This window comes from Gymnoscopelus braueri (genome assembly GCF_963280865.1).
Source record: "Gymnoscopelus braueri genome assembly, chromosome: 9".
Taxonomy (NCBI): Eukaryota; Metazoa; Chordata; class Actinopteri; order Myctophiformes; family Myctophidae; genus Gymnoscopelus; species Gymnoscopelus braueri.
In genome coordinates, this window is record NC_137610.1 from 48,032,099 (window position 1) to 48,055,792 (window position 23,694).

At 43.1% G+C, this 23,694-nt stretch overlaps 4 protein-coding genes across 7 annotated transcripts in view; 1 reads left to right on the plus strand and 3 right to left on the minus strand.

Annotated features, from left to right (window-relative positions):
• Positions 1–487: 487 nt before the first annotated feature.
• On the minus strand, positions 488–2,674 carry LOC308091379 (heat shock protein HSP 90-beta-like; the record flags this gene model as incomplete). Its single annotated transcript, XM_080436964.1, has 1 exon — positions 488–2,674. One exon carries the CDS (start codon positions 2,672–2,674, stop codon positions 488–490), a length of 2,187 nt encoding a protein of 728 aa, XP_080293090.1.
• Positions 2,675–6,068: 3,394 nt separating this feature from the next.
• Positions 6,069–7,929, minus strand: LOC308092355 (heat shock protein HSP 90-beta-like; the record flags this gene model as incomplete). Its single annotated transcript, XM_080438205.1, has 2 exons — positions 6,069–7,793; positions 7,828–7,929. 2 exons carry the CDS (start codon positions 7,927–7,929, stop codon positions 6,069–6,071), a joined length of 1,827 nt encoding a protein of 608 aa, XP_080294331.1.
• Positions 7,930–8,181: 252 nt separating this feature from the next.
• LOC308092356 (protein adenylyltransferase FICD-like) lies at positions 8,182–9,042 on the minus strand (the record flags this gene model as incomplete). The annotated part of the gene is made up of 1 exon (XM_080438206.1): positions 8,182–9,042. The coding sequence occupies one exon, from the start codon at positions 9,040–9,042 to the stop codon at positions 8,182–8,184; it is 861 nt and encodes a 286-aa protein (XP_080294332.1).
• Positions 9,043–13,747: 4,705 nt separating this feature from the next.
• LOC308091375 (GRAM domain-containing protein 4-like) overlaps positions 13,748–23,694 on the plus strand; it is a 128,888-nt gene continuing 118,941 nt past the window's right edge. For all 4 annotated transcript variants that reach the window (XR_013933709.1, XM_080436953.1, XM_080436955.1 and 1 more), the window contains exon 1: positions 13,748–14,119. Coding sequence is in view for 3 of the 4 variants with exons in the window: in XM_080436953.1 (XP_080293079.1) it covers positions 14,091–14,119 (29 nt within the window). In the remaining variant the exon portion in view is untranslated. The remainder of the gene's footprint in view (positions 14,120–23,694) is intronic.

Sequence of the window (23,694 nt, forward strand, 5' to 3'; positions counted from 1 at the left end):
TCTCTTTCAACAGATAACACCGATTTCTTTTTAGCTTTTCCCTTCTTTTAAACACCAATCACTAAGGTTTTCCCGCTTGGAATTACAGGGAAGAACCAGGTCTAAATTGAAAAATCACACCCAGTGTGAAGTGAGCGGTGCTATTTATGAGTTATTAATTTCATCATGCATCTCGGTAGCCAATCACAGCACGTCCTGCGAAGTGACGTGCTTACATTTTTTACATTATTATTAATTTCATCATGCGTCTCGCTAGCCAATCACAGCACGTCTGCGAAGTTTGAAGTTAATTTCATCATGTGTCTTGCTTGTCAATCACAGCACGTCCTGCAAAGTTTAGCCCGTGTTTTCCACAGCATGGCGTTACAGCGAAAGACACATTTTCACGACGGAAAGAAAAACTTTCACCACGGATGGGTCCTAAACCCTCTTATAGGAGCGGTTGCACCGCTCAAAAAGTGAGCCGAAAGGGCTGAGGTTGTGGTGCTTAATCCACTTCCTCCATATTAGAGAAGTCATCATCGTCGCCCTCTAGCAGTGGGATCACGTCTGAGACGGCGGCTGCGGAACTGGCCTCCTCCTCCGCGGTCGCATCGTCTTCGTCGATGCCCAGGCCGATCTTGATCATCCTGTGGATGCGGTTGGAGTGCGTGTGGGGGTCGTCCAGGCTGAAGCCTGACGACAGCAGGGCCGTCTCGTACAGCAGGATGAGCAGGTCTTTGACGGTCTTGTCGTTCTTGTCGACGTCAGCCTTCCGCCTGAGTGTCTCCATGACGGGGTGGTCCGGATTGATCTCCAGGTGCTTCTTGGACGCCATGTAGCCCATGGTAGAGTTATCTCTGAGGGTCTGGGCCTTCATGATGCGCTCCATGTTGGCCGTCCAGCCGTGAGCGCTGGTCACGATGCAACAGGGAGACGTGACCAGTCTGTTGGACACGGTCACCTTCTCGACTTTCTTGTCGAGAATCTCTTTCATGAGCTTGCAGAGGTTCTCAAACTTGCTCTTGTCCTCCTCCATTTTCTTCTTCTCTTCCTCGTCCTCGGGGAGCTCCAGGCCCTCTTTGGTGACAGAGACGAGGGTCTTACCGCCAAACTCCTTGAGCTGCTGGAGGCAGTATTCGTCGATGGGCTCTGTCATGTAAACCACTTCGAAGCCACGTTTGTGCACGCGCTCCACAAATGAAGAGTGAGACACCTGCTCCTTGCTCTCACCTGTGATGTAGTAGATGGACTTCTGGTTTTCCTTCATGCGGGAGACGTACTCCTTGAGGGAGGTCATCTCATCACCAGACTGGGAGGTCTGATAGCGTAGCAGCTCAGACAGCTTCTTAAGGTTCTGATTGTCGGCGGTAATGCCCAGCTTCAGGTTCTTGGAGAAGGCTTCATAGAATTGCTTGTACTTCTCCTTGTCCTCAGACAGCTCTTCAAAGAGGTCCAGGCATTTCTTGACAATGTTCTTGCGGATCACCTTGAGGATCTTGTTCTGCTGCAGCATCTCTCTGGAGATGTTGAGGGGCAGGTCGTCAGAATCGACCACACCACGCACAAAGTTCAGGTACTCTGGTATGAGCTCATCACAACTGTCCATGATGAAAACCCTCCTGACGTACAGCTTGACATTCTTCTTTTTCTTGTTCTCAAATTGGTCAAAGGGTGCGCGGCGGGGAATGAACAGCAGAGCTTGGAACTCCAGCTGGCCCTCCACAGAGAAGTGCTTGACAGCCACGTGGTCCTCCCAGTCATTGGTCAGACTCTTGTAGAACTCTCCGTACTCCTCGTTGGTAATCTCATCAGGCTTTCGGTTCCAGATGGGCTTGGTCTTGTTCAGCTCCTCCTGGGCGATGTACTTCTCCTTGATCTTCTTTTTCTTCTTTTTGTCTTTGTCGTCCTTTGAGTCCTCCTCTTCGTCTGAGCCCACGTCTTCGATCTTGGGCTTGTCGTCACCAACTTCCTTCACCTCTTTCTCAGCCTTCTCCTCCTCATCAGCGGCCTCGTCGTCGCTGATCTCCTTGTCGCGCTCCTTCTCCGTAAACAAGGTGATGGGGTAACCGATGAACTGGGAATGCCTCTTGACTATCTCCTTGATCTTCTTCTCTTCTAGGTATTCCGCCTGGTCCTCCTTCAGGTGCAGGATCACCTTGGTCCCACGGCCAATGGGCTCACTGGTGTCAACCTTGACTGTAAACGAGCCTCCGGCCAAGGATTCCCAGGCATACTGTTCGTCGTCATTGTGCTTGGTGATGACGGTCACCTTGTCGCACACCAGGTAAGCAGAGTAGAAACCAACACCAAACTGACCAATCATGGAGATGTCAGCTCCAGCTGTCAGTGCCTCCATGAAGCCCTTGGTGCCAGATTTTGCAATCGTACCCAGGTTGTTGATCAAGTCAGCTTTGGTCATACCGATACCGGTGTCGAAGAGGGTCAGGGTGCGCTCAGCTGGGTTGGGGATTATGTCGATCTTTAGCTCCTTGCCACTGTCCAGTTTCGTGGCATCTAACAGACCTTCATAGCGGATTTTGTCCAAGGCATCGGAGGCATTGGAGATCAACTCCCTGAGGAAGATCTCCTTGTTGGAATAGAAGGTATTAATGATCAGGGACAAAAGCTGAGCGATCTCTGCCTGGAAGGCAAAGGTCTCAACCTCTTCCTCTTGGTGCATGGTTTCAGACATTATGGAATATTCCGTCTAATCTTGAACAAGTTGCTAGCAATTAAAGGTCAAGTCCAACAAAAGCCAACAAGATGATAACAGTGATTGCCGACATTATATAGTCTGACCGAGCTCTGATCTGACATCACAAACAGCACAAACCGTTGTCAAACAACGCCAATTAGTGCAGGAAAGTCCTTAATTTGGCGTTGTACTAGTGCAGTAACTGTTTTCAGAGTACCTGGAGGCCAGTCTGGAGCTGTGTGGAATTCCATATTTGGCCAAGAGTAATGTCTAAGATATGTACATTTTTCCAGATGTTACGCTTTAGCATTGAGGGTAGTGGAGTATTTATCTGTGAGGTCGCTAGTTAAACATGTTTTTCTTAAAACTAGAGTGATTGCATTCAGACGTGTGGCCTCTACAGGAGCATATTATATAGCACCATTTTACAACCAGGATCATAGTGGTAAGTCTATTGTTTTGACATTATAGCTGATAATGAAATCCTCACGAAGGAAAGGAATGTGACGTTTACTTCCAGAATCTCACTGCGACAGTCTATTGATGACATCAGTGTGGTTGAACTCCATATTTGGGCACGAGTGAAGGACAGACATACACACTCACATACATACATAGAGGTTGTAGAGTACTTAGTGCAGTCCTTGAAGGCCAGGCTGACGTCAGTCAAATATGATGTCATCACTATGAAGTCAGTCGTCTCCATATTTGGCCATATTGGGAGAGAGACAGACACAACACAGACAAGAGATTTGTGGAATTTAAAGAAAGATGCCCACATGCACAAATGAATGGAGTTTCACTTAATCTTCCCTGCTGTCAGTCTGTGATTTAAGATGGTGACTTGGACATACTTATCTGCACACATTACTCTCTTAAATTGCACTGGGTCGGGTCCACTGAATTTCAGCTGAAACAATAGTAATGCTAATGACAAGCTAACACCGTTATTGGCACATAACTGCCAGCGGTTATGTGGTGACCAAGCCCCCAAGACCGGGAGGGCTTTGTGAAGCAAAAGTTGACAAGTGGCCATCTCTGGTACTGCAAGTCTGACAGTTCATGGCTCGACCAATGGGCTCGATTCAGCTGTCCCAAACCGCCGATCCAACCAATATGCCCATGTATGGGCATGCCCATGGGCATACACTGCATGACATCAGGGATCTCCGTATATGGGCATAAAAGGAACACAGACAGACAGACAGACAGACAGACATGGAGGGAGTTTGAGACGTAGACGCGAAAAGGACAAGCAAATGCGTTGTAACCTCAGTGATGTGACGCTGACGCATATTCAGAATGAAAGCATGCGCTAGGTGAGCAAAGTTCATTGAAATGAGTGGGACAGGGTTTTCTGCGCCCTCTACAGATAATGACTGCGTTCGGAAATACGCTCTGAGAATCCGCTCAGTTTTCAGAGTGCTCTGTGCAACAGAGAACAACCAGAGAGCACTCTGCAAGGCAGATGGTTAAGCAATCAGCCATTGGACCAACAGACCTAACCCTAAATCCTGGGTTTAAGTGTTTTTCAAACTGCAAAAAATCGCGGACAATCTAAGGGCGGAGCTTACTGGTGAAAGTGATAGATGTGTTCCTCATGAGTCAAGGCACATGTGTAAGCAAGTTTCACGGCTGTCGGCCAAACGAGGCATGACTTTTGCCTGTTTAAAGTTTGCATTTTCAAAAAATTGCTATAGTGCCCCCCTTTGGCCAATTGGAGTAAGATTGGTTTCAGTGATATTTGGAATGACCCTCTACATTACTACTAAGTTTCAAACAAATGTGAGTCTGCATGTATGTGTTAGGGGCAGATGAATAATTGTCATAAAACTGCAATATTCATTGGCTCATAAAAGCTTAATTTTTTCATTTATGGAAAATCAGCGACTAAAGTTTTTGTCGGCATAGGTCCAAAGTACATGTAGAACGTTTCATGCAAATTGCTCAAAAATCACTGCAGAAACACAGGTTTAAGTGTTTTTCAAACTGCTCAAAATGGCGGACAATCTAAGGAAGGAGCTTATAGGTCAAAGTAATAGATGTGTTCCTCATGAGTCAAGGCACATTTGTAAGCAAGTTTCACGGCTGTCGGCCAAACGAGGCATGACTTTTAGCTGTTTATAGTTTGCATTTTCAAAAAATTGCTATAGCGGCCCCCTTTGACCAATTGGAGTAAGATTAGTTTCAGTGATACTTGGAATGACCCTCTACATTACTGCAAAGTTTCAAACAAATGCGAGTCTGCATGTAAGTGTTAGGGGCAGATGAATAATTGTCATAAAACTGCAATATTCATTGGCTCATAAAAGCTTAATGTTTTCACTTTAAAAAAAATCCAGTCCCATAAATCTGTTGGTGTAGGTCCAAAGTTCATGTGTAGAAAGTTTCGTGCAGATTGCTCAAATATCCCAGGAGGAGATTTTTTACAGTTTTTCATATAATTCAAAATGGTGGGAGATCTAAAGGTCAGAGGTCAAAAGTCAGAGTGTCAAAGTTGTTAGGCATGAGGAGACGCATGTGTGTATCGAAGTTTCATGGCTTCGCGGCCCTCACATCTAGGCCCGATCAGCTACATCACAGCTACGTTGCACCAGTGATCCAACTGATATGGCCATATATGGAGATGCGCAGTAGGGTGGGGTCCTAGCGGCCAGACAAAAGTTGCTGCGGCCAAAAAGAAGAAAAGCTGCTGTGGCTAAAATGTTAAAATGTAGTTTTATATTAACTGTACAATATGTAAGTACACTGAAGGCGGGGAAAGAAGCCTAAGTATTAGCCAGAGCACTAATCAATAGTCTGTGGCAAGTTTGGAGGCAAGTGGAGTGATCTTGTGCTGACCAACCCCGGAGGTACTTTTTCCCCCCTCCTTTTTATATTTTAATTTATTACCGTTTTTAATATTCTCTTTCAACAGATAACACCGATTTTTTTTTAGCTTTTCCCTTCTTTTAAACACCAATCACTAAGGTTTTCCCGCTTGGAATTACAGGGAAGAACCAGGTCTAAATTGAAAAATCACACCCAGTGTGAAGTGAGCGGTGCTATTTATGAGTTATTAATTTCATCATGCATCTCGGTAGCCAATCACAGCACGTCCTGCGAAGTGACGTGCTTACATTTTTTTAATTATTATTAATTTCATCATGCGTCTCGCTAGCCAATCACAGCGCGTCTGCGAAGTTTGAAGTTAATTTCATCATGTGTCTTGCTTGTCAATCACATCACGTCCTGCAAAGTTTAGCCCGTGTTTTCCAAAGCATGGCGTTACAGCGAAAGACACATTTTCACGACGGAAAGAAAAACTTTCACCACGAATGGGTCCTAAACCCTCTTATAGGAGCGGTTGCACTGCTCAAAAAGTGAGCCGAAAGGGCTGAGGTTGTGGTGCTTAATCCACTTCCTCCATATTAGAGAAGTCATCATCGTCGCCTTCTAGCAGTGGGATCACGTCTGAGACGGCGGCTGCGTAACTGGCCTCCTCCTCCGCGGTCGCATCGTCATCGTCGATGCCCAGGCCGATCTTGATCATCCTGTGGATGCGGTTGGAGTGCGTGTGGGGGTCGTCCAGGCTGAAGCCTGACGACAGCAGGGCCGTCTCGTACAGCAGGATGAGCAGGTCTTTGACGGTCTTGTCGTTCTTGTCGACGTCAGCCTTCCGCCTGAGTGTCTCCATGACGGGGTGGTCCGGATTGATCTCCAGGTGCTTCTTGGACGCCATGTAGCCCATGGTAGAGTTATCTCTGAGGGTCTGGGCCTTCATGATGCGCTCCATGTTGGCCGTCCAGCCGTGAGCGCTGGTCACGATGCAACAGGGAGACGTGACCAGTCTGTTGGACACGGTCACCTTCTCGACTTTCTTGTCGAGAATCTCTTTCATGAGCTTGCAGAGGTTTTCAAACTTAATCTTGTCCTCCTCCATTTTCTTCTTCTCTTCCTCGTCCTCGGGGAGCTCCAGGCCCTCTTTGGTGACAGAGACGAGGGTCTTACCGCCAAACTCCTTGAGCTGCTGGAGGCAGTATTCGTCGATGGGCTCTGTCATGTACACCACTTCGAAGCCACGTTTGTGCACGCGCTCCACAAATGAAGAGTGAGACACCTGCTCCTTGCTCTCACCTGTGATGTAGTAGATGGACTTCTGGTTTTCCTTCATGCGGGAGACGTACTCCTTGAGGGAGGTCATCTCATCACCAGACTGGGAGGTCTGATAGCGTAGCAGCTCAGACAGCTTCTTAAGGTTCTGATTGTCGGCGGTAATGCCCAGCTTCAGGTTCTTGGAGAAGGCTTCATAGAATTGCTTGTACTTCTCCTTGTCCTCAGACAGCTCCTCAAAGAGATCCAGGCATTTCTTGACAATGTTCTTGCGGATCACCTTGAGGATCTTGTTCTGCTGCAGCATCTCTCTGGAGATGTTGAGGGGCAGGTCGTCAGAATCGACCACACCACGCACAAAGTTCAGGTACTCTGGTATGAGCTCATCACAACTGTCCATGATGAAAACCCTCCTGACGTACAGCTTGACATTCTTCTTTTTCTTGTTCTCAAATTGGTCAAAGGGTGCGCGGCGGGGAATGAACAGCAGAGCTTGGAACTCCAGCTGGCCCTCCACAGAGAAGTGCTTGACAGCCACGTGGTCCTCCCAGTCATTGGTCAGACTCTTGTAGAACTCTCCGTACTCCTCGTTGGTAATCTCATCAGGCTTTCGGTTCCAGATGGGCTTGGTCTTGTTCAGCTCCTCCTGGGCGATGTACTTCTCCTTGATCTTCTTTTTCTTCTTTTTGTCTTTGTCGTCCTTTGAGTCCTCCTCTTCGTCTGAGCCCACGTCTTCGATCTTGGGCTTGTCGTCACCAACTTCCTTCACCTCTTTCTCAGCCTTCTCCTCCTCATCAGCGGCCTCGTCGTCGCTGATCTCCTTGTCACGCTCCTTCTCCGTAAACAAGGTGATGGGGTAACCGATGAACTGGGAATGCCTCTTGACTATCTCCTTGATCTTCTTCTCATCTAGGTATTCCGCCTGGTCCTCCTTCAGGTGCAGGATCACCTTGGTCCCACGGCCAATGGGCTCACTGGTGTCAACCTTGACTGTAAACGACCACCGTCTGGGCGTGGCTGAACACTGGTAATCTTATAACATCCAGGATACATTTCACCTCCATAAAGTACGAGTTGGGACTCTGAACAAGGCGTTTCTGTGCCTCCTCTGCTCTTCCACGGGGGATGGATGGGTGCAGCAAGTCCTTTGCAAGTGGCATGTTAGCAAGAACTTAAGCAAAAACTTTTTTTTGCATCTGCAGCCTGTATTTATTTTATTTTCCAATCTTTTTAATCCATTCTTATTAATTACTTGATGCCATCCACTCTTCATTTTCATCCAAAAACAACAAGATGACCACGATGGCGATGGGGTGGTAGGGTTACTCATTCCTCTGAGAAACAACGTACAGTGTCAGTATGTATGTAGCCTACACCATGGTCTCAGACAGACCGTACGGGTAGGTATCTGTTCACAAGCCCAGCAAAAATCTAATTTCAGACAGTGTGTCCAGAGTGATCTCGGTGCATTGGGCTATGAAACGAATGAAAGGTCGAACATCACCCTTGTCTGCCGTGTCCAGAGCTGCGAAATACTCAGTACTTTGTTCTTTGCGAATTGTAATGAGTGGGTACCGTGCCTTCATGAGTATCAGGTTCATTAGCAGCCGTGATGTGCGCCCATTGCCATCGACAAAGGGGTGTACATACACCAGTTTGTAGTGGGCGAGTGCTGCATACTCAACAGGGTGCAGCTGAAGGGCCTCCTCAGAGTTGAGCCACTCGACCAGTTCTTGCATGTGTCGGTCAAGATCCTGAGGGTGGGGTGGAAAATGTTGGCCTACACGCACCTGGCAGGTGCGCAGCCTCCCTGTATCCACAGGGTCGTAGAAAAACACTCTGCGGTGGATCTCCAAGATGTCTGTGACGGCGATGTCTCCAGCTCTAGACAGCAGGGTGGTGTTAATATATTTCATGGCTGCATCTATGCCAATGGGCTCGTTCTGCTCCTGCAGGCTCTTGCCAGGTACGGCATTGCCTGTCTCAATGATGTGGCGGATCTCGGATAGAGTCAATGTGCTACCTTCAATGGCCAATGTGTGGTATATGTGGTGGTAGTAGGTTTCCTCCATTACCCGTCGGAGGGCAGAATTACCCTTGGGAATGGACATAAGCCTGCGCACTTTGCTGTCGATGATACCAAAGTGACGTTGGTCAATCTCCTCCACCAGAGGGATGGTGCGGTCTCTGCTCACCAGAGCCCTCTCATGACAAGGTGAGATAGGCAGGGCCTTGGTCTCAACCTCTTCCTCTTGGTGCATGGGTTCAGACATTATGGAATATTCCGAATCTTGAACAAGTTGCTAGCAATTAAAGGTCAAGTCCAACAAAAGCCAACGAGATGATAACAGTGATTGCCGACATTATATAGTCTGACCGAGCTCTGATCTGACATCACACAGCACCAGGCTGACGTCAGTCAAATATGATGTCATCACTATGAAGTCAGTTGTCTCCATATTTGGCCATATTGGGAGAGAGACAGACACAACACAGACAAGAGATTTGTGGAATTTAAAGAAAGATGCCCACGTGCACAAATGAATGGAGTTTCACTTAATCTTCCCTGCTGTCAGTCTGTGATTTAAGATGGTGACTTGGACATACTTATCTGCACACATTAGCCTACTCTCTTAAATTGCACTGGGTCGGGTCCACTGAATTTCAGCTGAAACAATAGTAATGCTAATGACAAGCTAACACCGTTATTGGCACATAGCTGCCAGCGGTTATGTGGTGACCAAGCCCCCAAGACCGGGAGGGCTTTGTGAAGCAAAAGTTGACAAGTGGCCATCTCTGGTACTGCAAGTCTGACAGTTCATGGCTCGACCAATGGGCTCGACTCAGCTGTCCCAAAGTGCCAATCCAACCAATATGCCCATGTATGGGCATGCCCATGGGCATCTACTGCATGACATCATGGATCTCTGTATATGGGCATAAAAGGAACACAGACAGACAGACAGACAGACAGACAGACACAGAGATCTCCATATATGGGCATAAAAGGAACACAGACAGACAGATGGTTACACCAGGTAGGCCAACGTGTATAACAGGCATTACAAAACTGGGTGGGGCATGCATTCCCAACTTGCATCGTTTCCGAGTAGGCCCAACGTGCACCGGTCTTGGTCTAGTAGTAATAATAATACTAATAACTAGAAAATGTGCTCCTCGGAGCACAAGTCTCCGCCAGCAGACTATAGCAATTATATTATCATAGCAATAACTAATGAGATAGTTGAGATGTTTAAAAAAAGATAGGATGAAAAAAAGAGATCCAAAATTTTTTGAAGATTGAGGACACACACACGCACGGACGGGTGATTTGGACTAGAAGATACTGTTCCAATCAAGACTGATTGATCCTGTCTTACCTCAAAAACGTAAACGGCTTTTTGAAGTGACACACCTTTTTATTATAGGATTGTATTTCGTCATGCGTCCCTCTAGCCAATCAGAGACATTGATGTCAACATATTGACACGTATTAAGAGTTCGGCTTTGTTGTGGGATCATTTCAACTCTAGTCCTCTTCTACGTTACAATTGTAGATGAGTATGCTTTCTTAGCTTTGGCCTTCTGCGCCTTTGCTTGACCAATGTTAGGTGTTCTCAGAGGGAAACACACACGCACAGACGGGTGACTTGGACTTACTGAAGGTACTGTTCCAATCAAGTCTGATTGATCCTGTTTTACCTCACTTCAAAAAGTAGGGGCTTTTTGAAGTGACACACCTATTTATAGAATTTTATTTCGTCACGCGTCCCTCTAGCCAATCAGAGGCATTGGTGTCAACAAATTGACACGTGTCACGTGGAGCTTGCCCAATGTTAGCTTGGCTAACAATGTTTGCTCACACAAAGCGAAAACATATTCTCCACCTTCGGCGGAGACAATAATCACTAATAATAATAATCATTATTATTAGTAATAATAATAACTAGATGTCCTCACATCTAGTTTTCCGTCGTCACATCATTTTTCCGTCGCGGCCCTCACATCTAGGCCCTAGATCTGAGGCCTGATCTGAGGTTGGTCCAGACAGAGTCCAAAACTCATCAGATGTCAGGGTGTTCAAACTCTCCAAACTTTCCTCTGTCATCCCTTCTAAGACACCACCGCTATAGAGTACAGAAGTCCTGACGTCACTCGTCCATCCCCAGGTTCGTAAAGTCTCTATGGAGAATAACATTGGGTCATCATCGAATCGTCTCATATAAGAATTGTGGTCCGAAAATAAACAAACTGTCTCGGCGATATTGTCAGGGGGGTGGCTTTGTATCGTTTATGATTGTCAGTCACTCATATTTAAAACAGTCCGTTTCTGGCAAAAAAATTACTAATTTTGCGGAAGTAACATTCGCGTTTTCTCACCATCAGTTGATGCTTAATATCCATAAGAGTCAAACCGCCGGGGTCATTTGTTTATTTTTGGAACACAGTTCTTATTTGACGCGATATTAAACACGTCTATGGGAATTCAGAACGGGGTGGGGAAACCGCGACCCAGGTAGGATGTGTAAATTACGTCAGACTTCGGTGCTCTATTGCACCATTGTTTAAACCACCACTCGTCATAGTCTCCAAACATTTCCTTCATCCCTTCTAAATAGTCAATTTCCTCCTCGTGCTTTAGTGGTGTGTGTAACAGATTCACATCATCATCCTCTTTATCCTTGCCCACATTGTATTGTTCAAGTTCTTCCATAATTACTTTCTTGGCCTAGTCACTCTGCACACACGTCATGCGAAGTCCGGCCCCTCTGGCCTCTCCTCTCCTCTCGGCTCCTCTCATCCCCTCTCCTCCCTCCCCGCTTTGCTTTGCGGCCCTAACCTCTAGTCCCAACCTCCCAACCTCGGTCATGTGATAAAGAGGTCAGACTTCCTGTATCTGGTTGCTATGGCAACCTGCCAGATCAGGCTGAGGGTCTGATAGGCAAATCAGAGAATCAATCAAGCCGAGAGTCTGATCACAGATCGAGGTGGGGTAAGATGCCTAAAATATAGCCATAGCTCTGATCAACAGTCTGTGGCAAGTTTCGGGGCAAATGGAGTGATCCTGTGCTTGCTTACCCCGGACGAACTTTCGGAGCTTTTGTCAATTATATAGTAGTAAGAAGTAAGATGATAATAATAATTATTATTATTATTACATTATTATTATTTGGACACTTTATGATTTATTTTTTATTATCATTTTGTGTAAAACGTATTCCTGATTCCTGGTTCTACATTGGTTTTCATTATACCGTAGGCCTATTTGTTATTCGTCACGGAACCTATAGTCAAGTCAATGTCGCTCACATTTTAAGTCCACCAACCAGAAGTAAAAATTTTTACGTTTGTTAACCTACACTTGTAGGCTACACAGCACTTGCAGGCTAGGCTATTGCTTTCGATTCTGTTTTAGCACATTAACGCAAAGCGTGACTGTTAGCTCTCTGCCCTGCCCGACGAGGGCGTTTTACATGATTTATTAGAGTTAAACTCATGGTAGCCATCTGCCATATGAGCTGTGGTGAATAAATACATGTCTGTTCCTTTAAGCGCGATGGGGTTGACGTTGACCACATTTCCTGGTTTCACTCAAGGAGGATATACACAAAAAGGAGAGGTCATATACGTCACGTTCCAAGCACAGTAGATTCCTAGTACGTTCCAGTTTTGCTGTGGTCAAGTTTAGGAATAAGGTTAGGTTTAGGCATAGTTTACCGAGGTTATGTTTAGGAATGATTGATTGATTGATTGATTGATTGATTGATGTACTTTATTAAGTGAGACATGAGAAACAGTAGCCTACATGGAAGTACAATTCACAATACAACCGAAAATGTGATAAAATAATGCCTAATAGTAGCCACATTATTGGGATATATCTGAAACGCGTGAAGCGTGCGAATAAACTAAATAAATAAAAATGAAATATTGCCACCCTTTGTCATCGGTTATTTTATTTACCAAATAAATTATTTGACGAAAGGCAACAAAAAATGTACCGTAGATTCACATATTGTTTAATCATAGGGGTGCACGTGCAACAGTTAACTCATCGATTTAACCTGTTATTAAAACACATTGCATTTGATTTTAGTAACTATCATTTTCGAGAAATTGTGAAAATAGCTACAAGCTCAGAACTACACCTGAGCTTATAGATCTGCTGTTCTATAAAATAAAATATGGCTTAAAGTGGTTTATCAGTCTAATTGATTTAGTAAATTATAAATAAATAAATACATAAATAAATACATTACAACATTTTTGAAAAGTAATTTATTTATAAGTCATCAACAAAGTAATCACAAAGAAGAATATGACTTTTACAGGGGCCAGTTTCGAATTGCAGCCACCTGAAGGTAGGCCTACTCTTTTAGGGCAGTTTTGAAGGAGTGTAGGGTTTTACACTCCTTCACTGCTTAGGGCATTCCACATTTTTTGTTGCATAGCAGGAGAACAACCCCTTGTTTGTGCCAAATCTGGGTTGGACGTGATCAGTGGAGCAGTGTTAATTTTGACAGCACATTTTTATTCAGTCTTAGTCTTAGTCTTTTGAATAACACACCATTTAGTTTGAGTCCTATTTTAGTCTTCTGAAAATTGTTTAGTCTTAGTCTAGTCTAGTCGACTAAATTAACACTGCAGTGGAGCTACCTCTGGTGTTGTGATTGTGGACTTCATTTACGTTTTTGAAGTAGGCTACTTTGACAGTACTTTGACAGGTCTCCGCCGAAAACAAGCGCTCCCTAAAGTCTCACCTCCTCCTCCCACGGAAACAATAATCGCCTCCCCGGAGGTGCCTATAGAGCGTGATGACGTATATGTCCGCTCCTAGTTCAATGTACTCCTTGGTGGTTTCGGTTGGGTGCCGTGTGCCTCCACAAAAAAAAAAGAAGCAAAAAAAAAAAAAAAAAAGCAACAACGGATATAATAATATCTCTAACAGGTTATCTATCTGACTGCCGGGTGGGTTTAACCATTTTACACATCTTATCAACACGGTTTTTATTTGTATTTATTTTTACCGGACGCTAAACCCTGGTGGCTTTGCATCTTTTTTTAAAAGTTTTATTTAATTAAAACATTTTTGCTCATGGAATATTAGGGGCCGAACAGAGGAACGTTGGGTTTATAGTTGTCGGGGAGCTCGATGCGTGCGTTTGGGTGTGAGCAGCAGCCAGGCAGCGGCGGGGCGGGTAGGACAACACTGGGTGTGAGCAGCAGCCAGGCAGCCTCGGCGGGGCGGGTAGGACAACACTGTCGGGTGGCAGGTGGACGATATCAGGCTTGAAAGGAACCAACAGCAACCGCTGCGTTGATGAAACTTTGTTACACATTTCCATCCGGGTAAAATGAACTTTATATTCTACCATTATTGCTATAACGTTGAAATACTGTTTTAATTGACCATGATCAACAGGCATGCAGGAGGACACGGTGCCCCCATGTTGGATATTATGTGGCTAACAGTGTATCATAATATACATGATCCGTGTGGCTACAGTGTATCATAATATACAACATGTGATCCATGGCTACTACAGTGTATCATGATGTTCAGGGCTCAATTTCAAAGGTTCAGTTGTTCAGGGTCTAGAGATACACTGTAGCTCTGGTCCATTAGAATGAGTTCTCCTTAACGCTATGTTACTTTTCGGCCGTTCCCCGGCATGCCTCTCGTCTCTAGTAAAAATAAAAAATGCTCTTATGCTGCTTTACCAAAACAAAGACGGTTTTAACATGTTGAAAGCCTACTTTCCTTAGTGGGAACACTCGGAGCCCCCCACCTCACGTCTAAAATACACATTTTGACCACAATGTAAAATAATCCACCGAATGGATTTTTTAAATAGTTATTCCACTGCGCCTCCTACAGATTTGGTCGATGGCATTTCTCCATTGACCAGATATGTAGGGGGCGCAGTGGAGTAAATAAAATGTTTTCCCAAACCGGTGAAATATTTTCTTTTCTCCCCAAAAAGTGTATTTTAGACGTGAGGTGGGGGGCTCCGAGTGTTCCCACCGAGGAAAGTAGGCTTTCAACATCTTAAAACCGTCTTTGTTTTGGTGAGTAGCGAAAGTGTATGTTTTATTTTTTACTAAAGACGAGAGGCTCCGATACCAGGGGTGTGCGGGCAACGGCTCTAAAGTACCATAGCGTTAAGGAGAACTCCGCGTTAGTATGGACCAGAGCTAGATACACTGTAGCCACTGTAGACATTGTTGTGGTTCTTCTTACCACAGATTTAACGCAAGTTACTGTAACGTTAATAAATAAAAACATGTGCTTTGTGGTGATGTACAGCTGCTGGGACCTGTTTTTTTGGTCCCATATAACCACCACAAAAGGCAAAAATAATAATTGTATATATATACTGTAGCTACTGTAGACATTGTTGTGGTCCTTCTTACCAGAGCTATAAGGCAAGTTACTGTAAGGTTAATAAGTAAATACATGTGCTTTATGGTGATGTACAGTGATGTACAGCTGCTGGGACCTGGGGGTTTATTTTGTGCACCGACACGTTTTTATGTGTCCCTATAGGCCCACATTAGGCATAAATAATAATAATTATGCAACGCTAACATTGTTTTCCTTTAATAGTACAGCCACGGGCTGCGTTTATATTGTCCCGAGTTCACTCATATTTCTATTGCCTAGGATGAAGACTATCACATACATGTATTTTTGTGAGTGTGACTTTCACTTTCATATTCACAGATATCTATGCAAATGTCAAAATCGATCAAATACATCTATGATAGTCTTCTTGATCCAAGACATATTTCAGTTTATCAGTGATTCTTAAAACTCAAGGACCCCCAGCCCATGTTTGATATGCATGCATTATTATGGCATGGAACCCATGGAATAATTTTAATTTCTGGGACTCCCAATCTACACTGTATCCTCCAGTGTGTAACTCTGAGACTGTACAAATGTGAGGGTCCATTTGGTTCCATTTGCACGGTCTCAGAGAGAGTTACAGACCCGTAAAGGGTCCATTTGGTTCCTATAAAAAGAATCATTTAGCTGCCGGGGGAACCCCCTCAAGAGAGCTATAGTGGTCCAGATGATGCTGCTGCCACAAGGACAATGAATGCATCGAAAGAGTTCCAGTTTGAATTCGGAAGGGGAGGTGTAATGTAATATTAGAATGAAATGCATTTTATTATCCATTTTTATTCTTCTAATTCCAACTTGTATTCAAATGGTATATTGGCCTATGTTATTTTAGGTAAAATAATAATATACCTAATAAGCCACTACGTTTTGCTTTGCTAATGGCATGACTTGATGAAGCTTCAGTACAAATTGCACAGTTTATGAGCAGCTACACAATGGCTAATGGTTGGCTAATGGAATCTTTTAAGGCTGCCTGGAAAAGACCTATTCTCTCAGGCTTATGGCAAATAGTTGCTTGTTGTTTTGTTCGGTTGTTTGTTCGTTGGTTGTTCATTGTTTCTGACGTGAAGCATCCTTGGGTTCATGAAAGGCGCTATATAAATTCAAGCTATTATTATTATTATTATTATTAAGCCTTTTAAATGTCATTGCTAAATTACAGTCAGCCTTTTATGTGACAACTAATCAGTCTGCTCGGCCAAAAGGCGATCTTTTGAGCTACAATGCAACACAAAATAATATGACAAATATCGATTGAGTGTTCTGTACATTGGTTTTGAAATGTCTTCCCTCGCTACGGAACTGAAGATGTTTAGCCGACAGCTGAACACAGTTCAGAGGGTTGATTGGAGTGATAACAGGGTTACAGCATTGATTTCCACTGTGTGCACTAATTGCTGCATAATGTATGGTAGGGCTGGGCCTATCGAATGTTTTCATAGCGATTGTTCTGTTGATTACTTTTCCGATTAATTGAATAATCAAGAAGCATGTTTTTTTGTTTGATTTCTTTATTTATGAGTGAATCAATACCCCCAAAAATCTACTGATGTTCTTATCGTCAAAATCGACTAGTTTCAGACTGAGCTTGTAGATGAGCTATATTTGCTCATTTAAGCGTCACCCCTCAGTAAAATCAATTAGCGATTAGTTGTCATAATTGATTAAATCAATTAGTTCGATTAACTGTAGCACCCCTAATGTGTAACCAGTATCCATATTGGTTTAGAAGTTCAAGGTTGTACTTTATTGATACATTTTTTGTACAGGTACATAAGACAGACAATGCAGCAGCATATGTGATGATGTTGATGATAATAATTAATAATAAAAACAGATAAATAATAGATACAAAAAGAAAGGGAGAGAGTGCAAAAAAAGAGAACATCAGCATTGGTAAGAAGTACACGGTTGATGAGGTGATTTTCTGTTGACTGGAATGGAATGAGTCATATCTGAACATGCATTTCTAACAGGGTTGTTCCAATCACAAGAGCTCTAGTATAGTGTTTCACTTTCCTTCTCAGACCAGAGCCTGACTTTAGTCCCTTCACACAGCATTGTATACAGTAACGATGCTCTATTCTGTAGTATTATTCATACCTAACCTTTTGCACTTGTACCTATTGAAATCATGCTGCAATTGTGCTGCAATAAATGATGCTGTATTGTTTGCAGTGGTGTAAAGTAACTAAGTACATTTACTCAAGTACTGTACTTAAGTACAATTTTGAGGTACTCGGAGGCAAATATTGTTTTACTCCACTACAATTATTTGAAGACATTAGTTACTAGTTACTTTGCAGATATGAATTATTACATTATAAAACATACATTAAGCACTTTATCCCTTTATTTGAAAATAGCAGATCTACAAGCTCACAACGCGTTACGCGTCGCATCTCGACGCATTGTGAGCTTGTAGATCGGCTTTCAAACATTTTAGTACTTTTACTTTTGGTACTTTAAGTACATTTCGATACCAATACTTTAGTACTTTTACTCAAGTGAATGTTTCATTCCGGACTTTTACTTAACAGAGTACTTCTACATTGCAGTATCGATACTTTTACTTAAGTAAGACATTTGAGTACTTTTTCCACCACTGATTGTTTGTGTGAATACTGCACGTGTAGATTTCTTTAAACTTCAATAATCATATGAAAATATATTAAGGACTGGGGGAAGAAAAAAAAGTTAATCCTTGGGTTCTGCTCCATTTCCAATATAATGAAAGATTTTCTTTGAACCACAGCTCGATATGTAGGGCAGGGCATTTTGCCCAGAATACTGTTAATACCTCGGTTAGGGAGGAAGGAAGGCTGTCTGTCGTCTCTCTCTCACACCTTTCCCTCTTACACAAACAGTCTCAGCCTCTTGCGATTCGCAATTGAGGCATTTTAGACAGACACTCTTAACCCATTCAAACCGGGAACGCATCTCTTGTCATTTTTAGATTTCTTTGGGCTATTCAAAAATAGCAGATATACAATCTCATAGCGCGGCACTCTGTGCCGCGCTATGAGCTTGTAGATCTGCTATTTTTTGGAAAGCTCGTGAAACATTTGTGAAAATCTTTGAATATGTATATTTTCAAAGCGAACATTTGTAACTCAAATCTGTGCTTCTGGGGGATTCTACAAATGTCTTCTAAACGTTTTTTTTTTTTTTTAAACTTATGTTGCTATAATATCAGTGGATCTCAAACTTGTACTTGGTCGCGGACCCCCCATCTCAAAATATTTTAGTTCCAGGGACCCCCAGAAGCAAAGATTGTTTGACTATAAGATGAGTTAAAGATTTGAGTTAAAAATGTTCACTTTAAAAAAATGTATATTCAAAGATTTGCACACATTTCCATGATTTAAAAAAAATAGCAGATCTACAAGCTCATGGCGCGGCACTCGGGGCTGCGCTATGAGCTTGTGTATCTGCTATTTTTGAATCGCGAAAGTATAAAAATAATGGTTTAAGTGGTTACACAGATGCGTTCCCGGTCTTAATGGGTTAAACCAGAGAGACTTGACAAGTGCCAGGTCAGAATGAATGGCATGAGAACCCGTTTAGCCAACTAACGGGCAGCACCTTGCAGCATCCTTGTGCAACACAGTGGTTCTCAACCTTTTTCAGGCCACGACCCCCCAAAACAATCATATTTGAACTGAGTGGGGACCCCCCAAAATAATCATATTTGAACTGAGTGGGGACCCCCCAAAATAATTATAATGAACTGGGGACCCCCCAACCTAAAAAACACTTGGAATTGTAGGAGTTGAGGCATTAAAAAAATAAACAGTCATATTTAAACTGGGGACCCCCCCCAAAAAAATCATATTTGAACTGGGGACCCCCCAACCTGAAAAACACTTGGAATTGTAGGAGTTGAGGCATTAAAAAAATAAACATAGTCATATTTAAACTGGGGACCCCCCCCAAAAAAACATATTTGAACTGGGGACCCCCCAACCTGAAAAACACTTGGAATTGTAGGAGTTGAGGCATTACATTTTAGCTTATCAAAGGCGTTGTGAGCTTGTAGAGATCGGCTATATCGTAGTTTTTTTCTTTCTTACATTATTTAATTTGACCAATGTTTGACCAGTTAGTATAGTTTGTTGATTACTTTCGACTTTTCTTTCGTCTTTTATTTTATTTTAGGTATTACAAAGGTCTTAAAAGTCCTTAAATTGTCAAAAAATCATGTGGGGACCCCCCCTGGGGTATCCCGACCCACAGGTTGAGAACCACTGCTTTTAGTCAAACAAACAGGCAGCACCTTGCAACATCCTTGTGTAACAGGCAGGCCGTCCTTCAGTAAACACGCAGCTGTCTGTCTGTCTGTCTCTTCCCACTGATGACCTTTATCTATCATGGTTTTTTGATGATGTCAGACCTGCAGAGCAGTTTCCGGTCTCTACGGGGCTAAAACACGGGGCTGTGTACTGTACATACAGGAGGCCTATTGCAACACACACGCATCATGCAAATTATCACTCGGGTGACTTCTTGAGGCTCAGGGTTCCTCCTCGTGCTCAGACTGAGCTATTAGGCCAGGCAGCATTCTCTGTCAGTTCCCCATCTGCCTGGAATATGAGCTTCAGAATGAGGGCCTGCTGCCCCTCAATTGTACTCTTGAGTTTAACCCTCTATTCTTAGTAAAACATTAGTAATAATAATATCTACAAGCTGTTCTGTCCCCCTCCCCAGAATATGGATGCTGGGGTTCAAGTGTTTAATTCTCTTGAGATAAGAAAAGCCTGGGAACGAGGTTAGACGTAACCACAAGAAGCTTGACATCGCCATGCGATTTGGATAATAGCCGATCTACAAGCTCACATTGCTTCGCTGTGCGATGCGTTGCAAGTTTGTACATCGGCTATTTTTTCTATACATTTTTCAGTTTTCTGAAAAAAACGTATGTTTCTATATCAGTGGTGCTCAAACTTTTTCATGTCGACCCCCATCTCAAAATATGTTGTTCCAGGGACCCCCAGAAGCAAAGAATAGAGTTAAAAATGTTCGCTTTAAACAATATATATTCAAAGATTTGCACACATTTTCACGATTTTTCAAAAATAGCAGATCTACAAGCTCGTAGCGCGGCTATGAGCTTGTAGATCTGCTATTTTTGAATAGCCAAAGAAATCCAAAATGACAGACACGTTCCCGGATTGAATGGGTCAAGCTTTTTATTATTATTATTTTCAATTCTCTTTTCAAAGTGAGACTCGTAAACTATTTTCTATGACAACAAATTATAGCTGCAAACGGATTATTTATTACTCCTTATTCAGCAAAGGTATTCAGTACAGTATGCTGCAGTTTTCCTTTCTAAAGACTAATCTCTCTAATGCAGAGCCATTGTGAAAGCACTGAGTGTTCCTTCCACACACTTAAATTTTTAATCACCTCCTCATGACCAGGAGGAAGAATCCTTGATCCCCAAGGCTCTGCCCTGTCCATGAATATTTATGGATCTATTGATTCCTTGCTGTTGGATTGCTTGTTCACGTCTTCTTGCATGATTAGGCCGAAGCCATTGCACTCACGACCTTTGACCCTCCAAACCCCAGCAACAAGTCACCCCTAATTGAATTGTTGAACCGATCGGACCAGTTGCTTTGTTCCGTTTTGCTATGGTGTTTACTTTAGACCAGTGGTACTCCAACTTTCTCATGTCAAGGACCCCTAAATTGATATGTATTTGGCCTTGGACCTCCATGATGTGCCAGGGACCCCCAGAAGAGAAGATTTATGTAAAAAAAAAAAAGGAAGGGAAAAAAAAAATATTCCACCTTTTCAAATACTTTAAAGATTTTATTTGTTTATGCTAAAGAATAGCAGATGTACAAGCTGACCGTGTGAGTTTGTAGATCTATTTTTTTTAAATAGCCAACACATAAATGGATAAAGTGGTTAAAATGATTGTGATTCTATGTTAACTACTTTAGCTGGGGACCCCCTGGAACCCCCACAAGAACCCCTGGGGGTCCCCACTTTGAGAACCAATGGTTTTTAGACCACTGTTTCCCACACACTGGGTCGGGACCCATGTATGGGTCATGACTGCGAGTAAATATCCCTTTATTTTTCATTTCCTAAATTTTGTTTTGAAATATAAATATCATTTATTTCAAAAGATTTTCAAAAAGTAGTGAAAATAGCAGATCTACAAGCTACGTGTCAACGCGTTGTGTGCTTGTAGATCGTCTATTTTCACACAAGTTTGGGTCCCGGGGAGAGATCAAATTCCTCTTTTGCCGCGAGTTGAGCGCCTCTAAGAAGGGCGGGGCCGATATGGATACCAAATAACTGGGTATTGATATTGTGACGATAATATTGTGTTGTGACGATTATACGGTAATCTCAATTTAGGTTCAAAACGTTCACACATTTTCAAATATGGCTACTTCTGTGGGAGTATGTGCTGGTTGAGCAACTTTCATTGGAATTGAGTGGGCGGGGATTTTCAGTGCATCCTCCAGATATACGCACCACCAGACCCAGAGAGAGAGAGAGAGTTCCATCACGCTTTGATCTCGCCGCAAAGCGGGCTGCTATGGGCTGTAGTTCCAAACATTGGAACTTCCTCATTGAGAATATAAACTCTTACAATGGGTGTCTATGCTAGTGTCGTCACTCTCATACTAGATCACGCTTATAGAGAATAGAGCACAGAGAATCTGCTCAGTTTTCAGAGTGCTCTGGCGGTGATTGGTCGATTGATTGATTGATTGAATACTATATTAGTCAAAACATTAAGGCTAAAAGGATCACACAAAAAAAGTCCTGGGGACTTTTGTTTCCATTGTGGTCCTACAGTATGTATTCAATTCCTCAACAGAGCATTGACTATTAACACATTAATACATGCCGTCAAAAAATACAATAGCTATATTTTTACAGAGGAGAAAAACCGTCAGCAGTGTATGACCCCTAATTTCAATGGGATTTAATATCCATCTCCACTTGCAGTTTTCTGACGGATGCTTTTTCAGGACAGTTTTGAAAGATGCCAGTGATTCACACATCATCCTTTTGAGACCTGGAACGCATCTGTGTCATTTTTTGATTTGAGCTAAAAAAAAACATTATTTTAACCTTTGGCTCTTCAAAAATAGCAGATATACAAGCTCATAGCGCGGCAATGAGCTTGTAGATCTGCTATTTTTGAAAAATCATGAAAATGTGTGCAAATCTTTGAATATATATATATTTTTAAAGCTAGCATTTTTTGATTCTGGGGGTCCCTGGAACAACATATTTTGAGATGTGGGTGGCGGCCAATTACATATAATTTTGGGGGTCCTTGACATGAAAAGGTTTGAGCACCTGCCCCGCGCGCCGCTGGGTGTCCGATAACAAACAACAGTTTACTGGCAGCAGTAGCGCTCGTTTTGCCTCGTTTAGCAAGCATTTAGCCTCGTCTGGAAGGCATTCAGCTGTTATTACATCAGTGCTCAGAGTCAACACACTGGACAACCCTGCTTTCAGAGCAGGGTTGGTCAGTTCGTGCACTCTAGTGCTGCTAGGGCACAGCGCGCTGAATCTTTGAGCGGCAAAACGCACCGACTGAACTGAATATACCAACGACCAGAGAGCACACCAGCACCCATGACATTGCTCTATGGCAGTGGTTCCCAAACTGGGGGTCGGGACCCCCAGGGGGTCCCCAAATTATTTTGGGGGGTCCCCAGATGATTAGCTTAATGTGCAACATTGTTTTCTCACAACAGTTAACAAACCAACATACAGTATATAGTATGTGTATCTGCACATTTTTTAAGTTGCAATTTAATGATCTTTTTAAGACCAAATTGGTCAAATATTTCGTAAGAAAGAGGCAAACATTGTGAAAATAGCCGATCTACAAGCTCACAACGTCGCAGTGCGAGGCGTTGTAGGGTAGTGAGTGTAGTGAGTGAGCTTGTAGTTCGGCTATTTTCACAATGTTTATAGATGTGGAACGGAGTAAAACTAAATGTAATGCCTAGTAGAAAGTTTTTGTCAGGGTCGGGGGTCCCCAATTCAAATATGATTATTTGAGGGGGTCCCGGCCTGAAAAGGTTGAGAACCACTCGGCTATTTGATGTTGTGTCTGTTTATTTCTGTGTCTGAGGAAGAACTAGTACGCTCAGGATGTCACCTTTTTGACAGTGATTTAACCCTTTCAGACCGAGAACGCATCTGTGTCATTTTAGATTTCCTTGGGCTATTTTTGAAATGTCTGCAAATCTTTGAATATATAGTATTTTAAAGCGAACATTTTTAACTCAAATCTTTGTTTCTGGGGCGTCCCTGGAACAACATATTTTTAGATGGGGGTCCGCGGCCAAATACATATCATTTTGGGGGCCCTTGACATGAAAAAGTTTGAGAACCACTGATAGCAACATTTAAAAAAAAAAGAAAACTTAGGATTTAGAAGACATTTGTAGAATCCCCCAGAAGCAAATATTTGAGTTAAAAATGTTCGCTTTAAAAAACGCATTTTCACACATTTTCCCGATTTTTC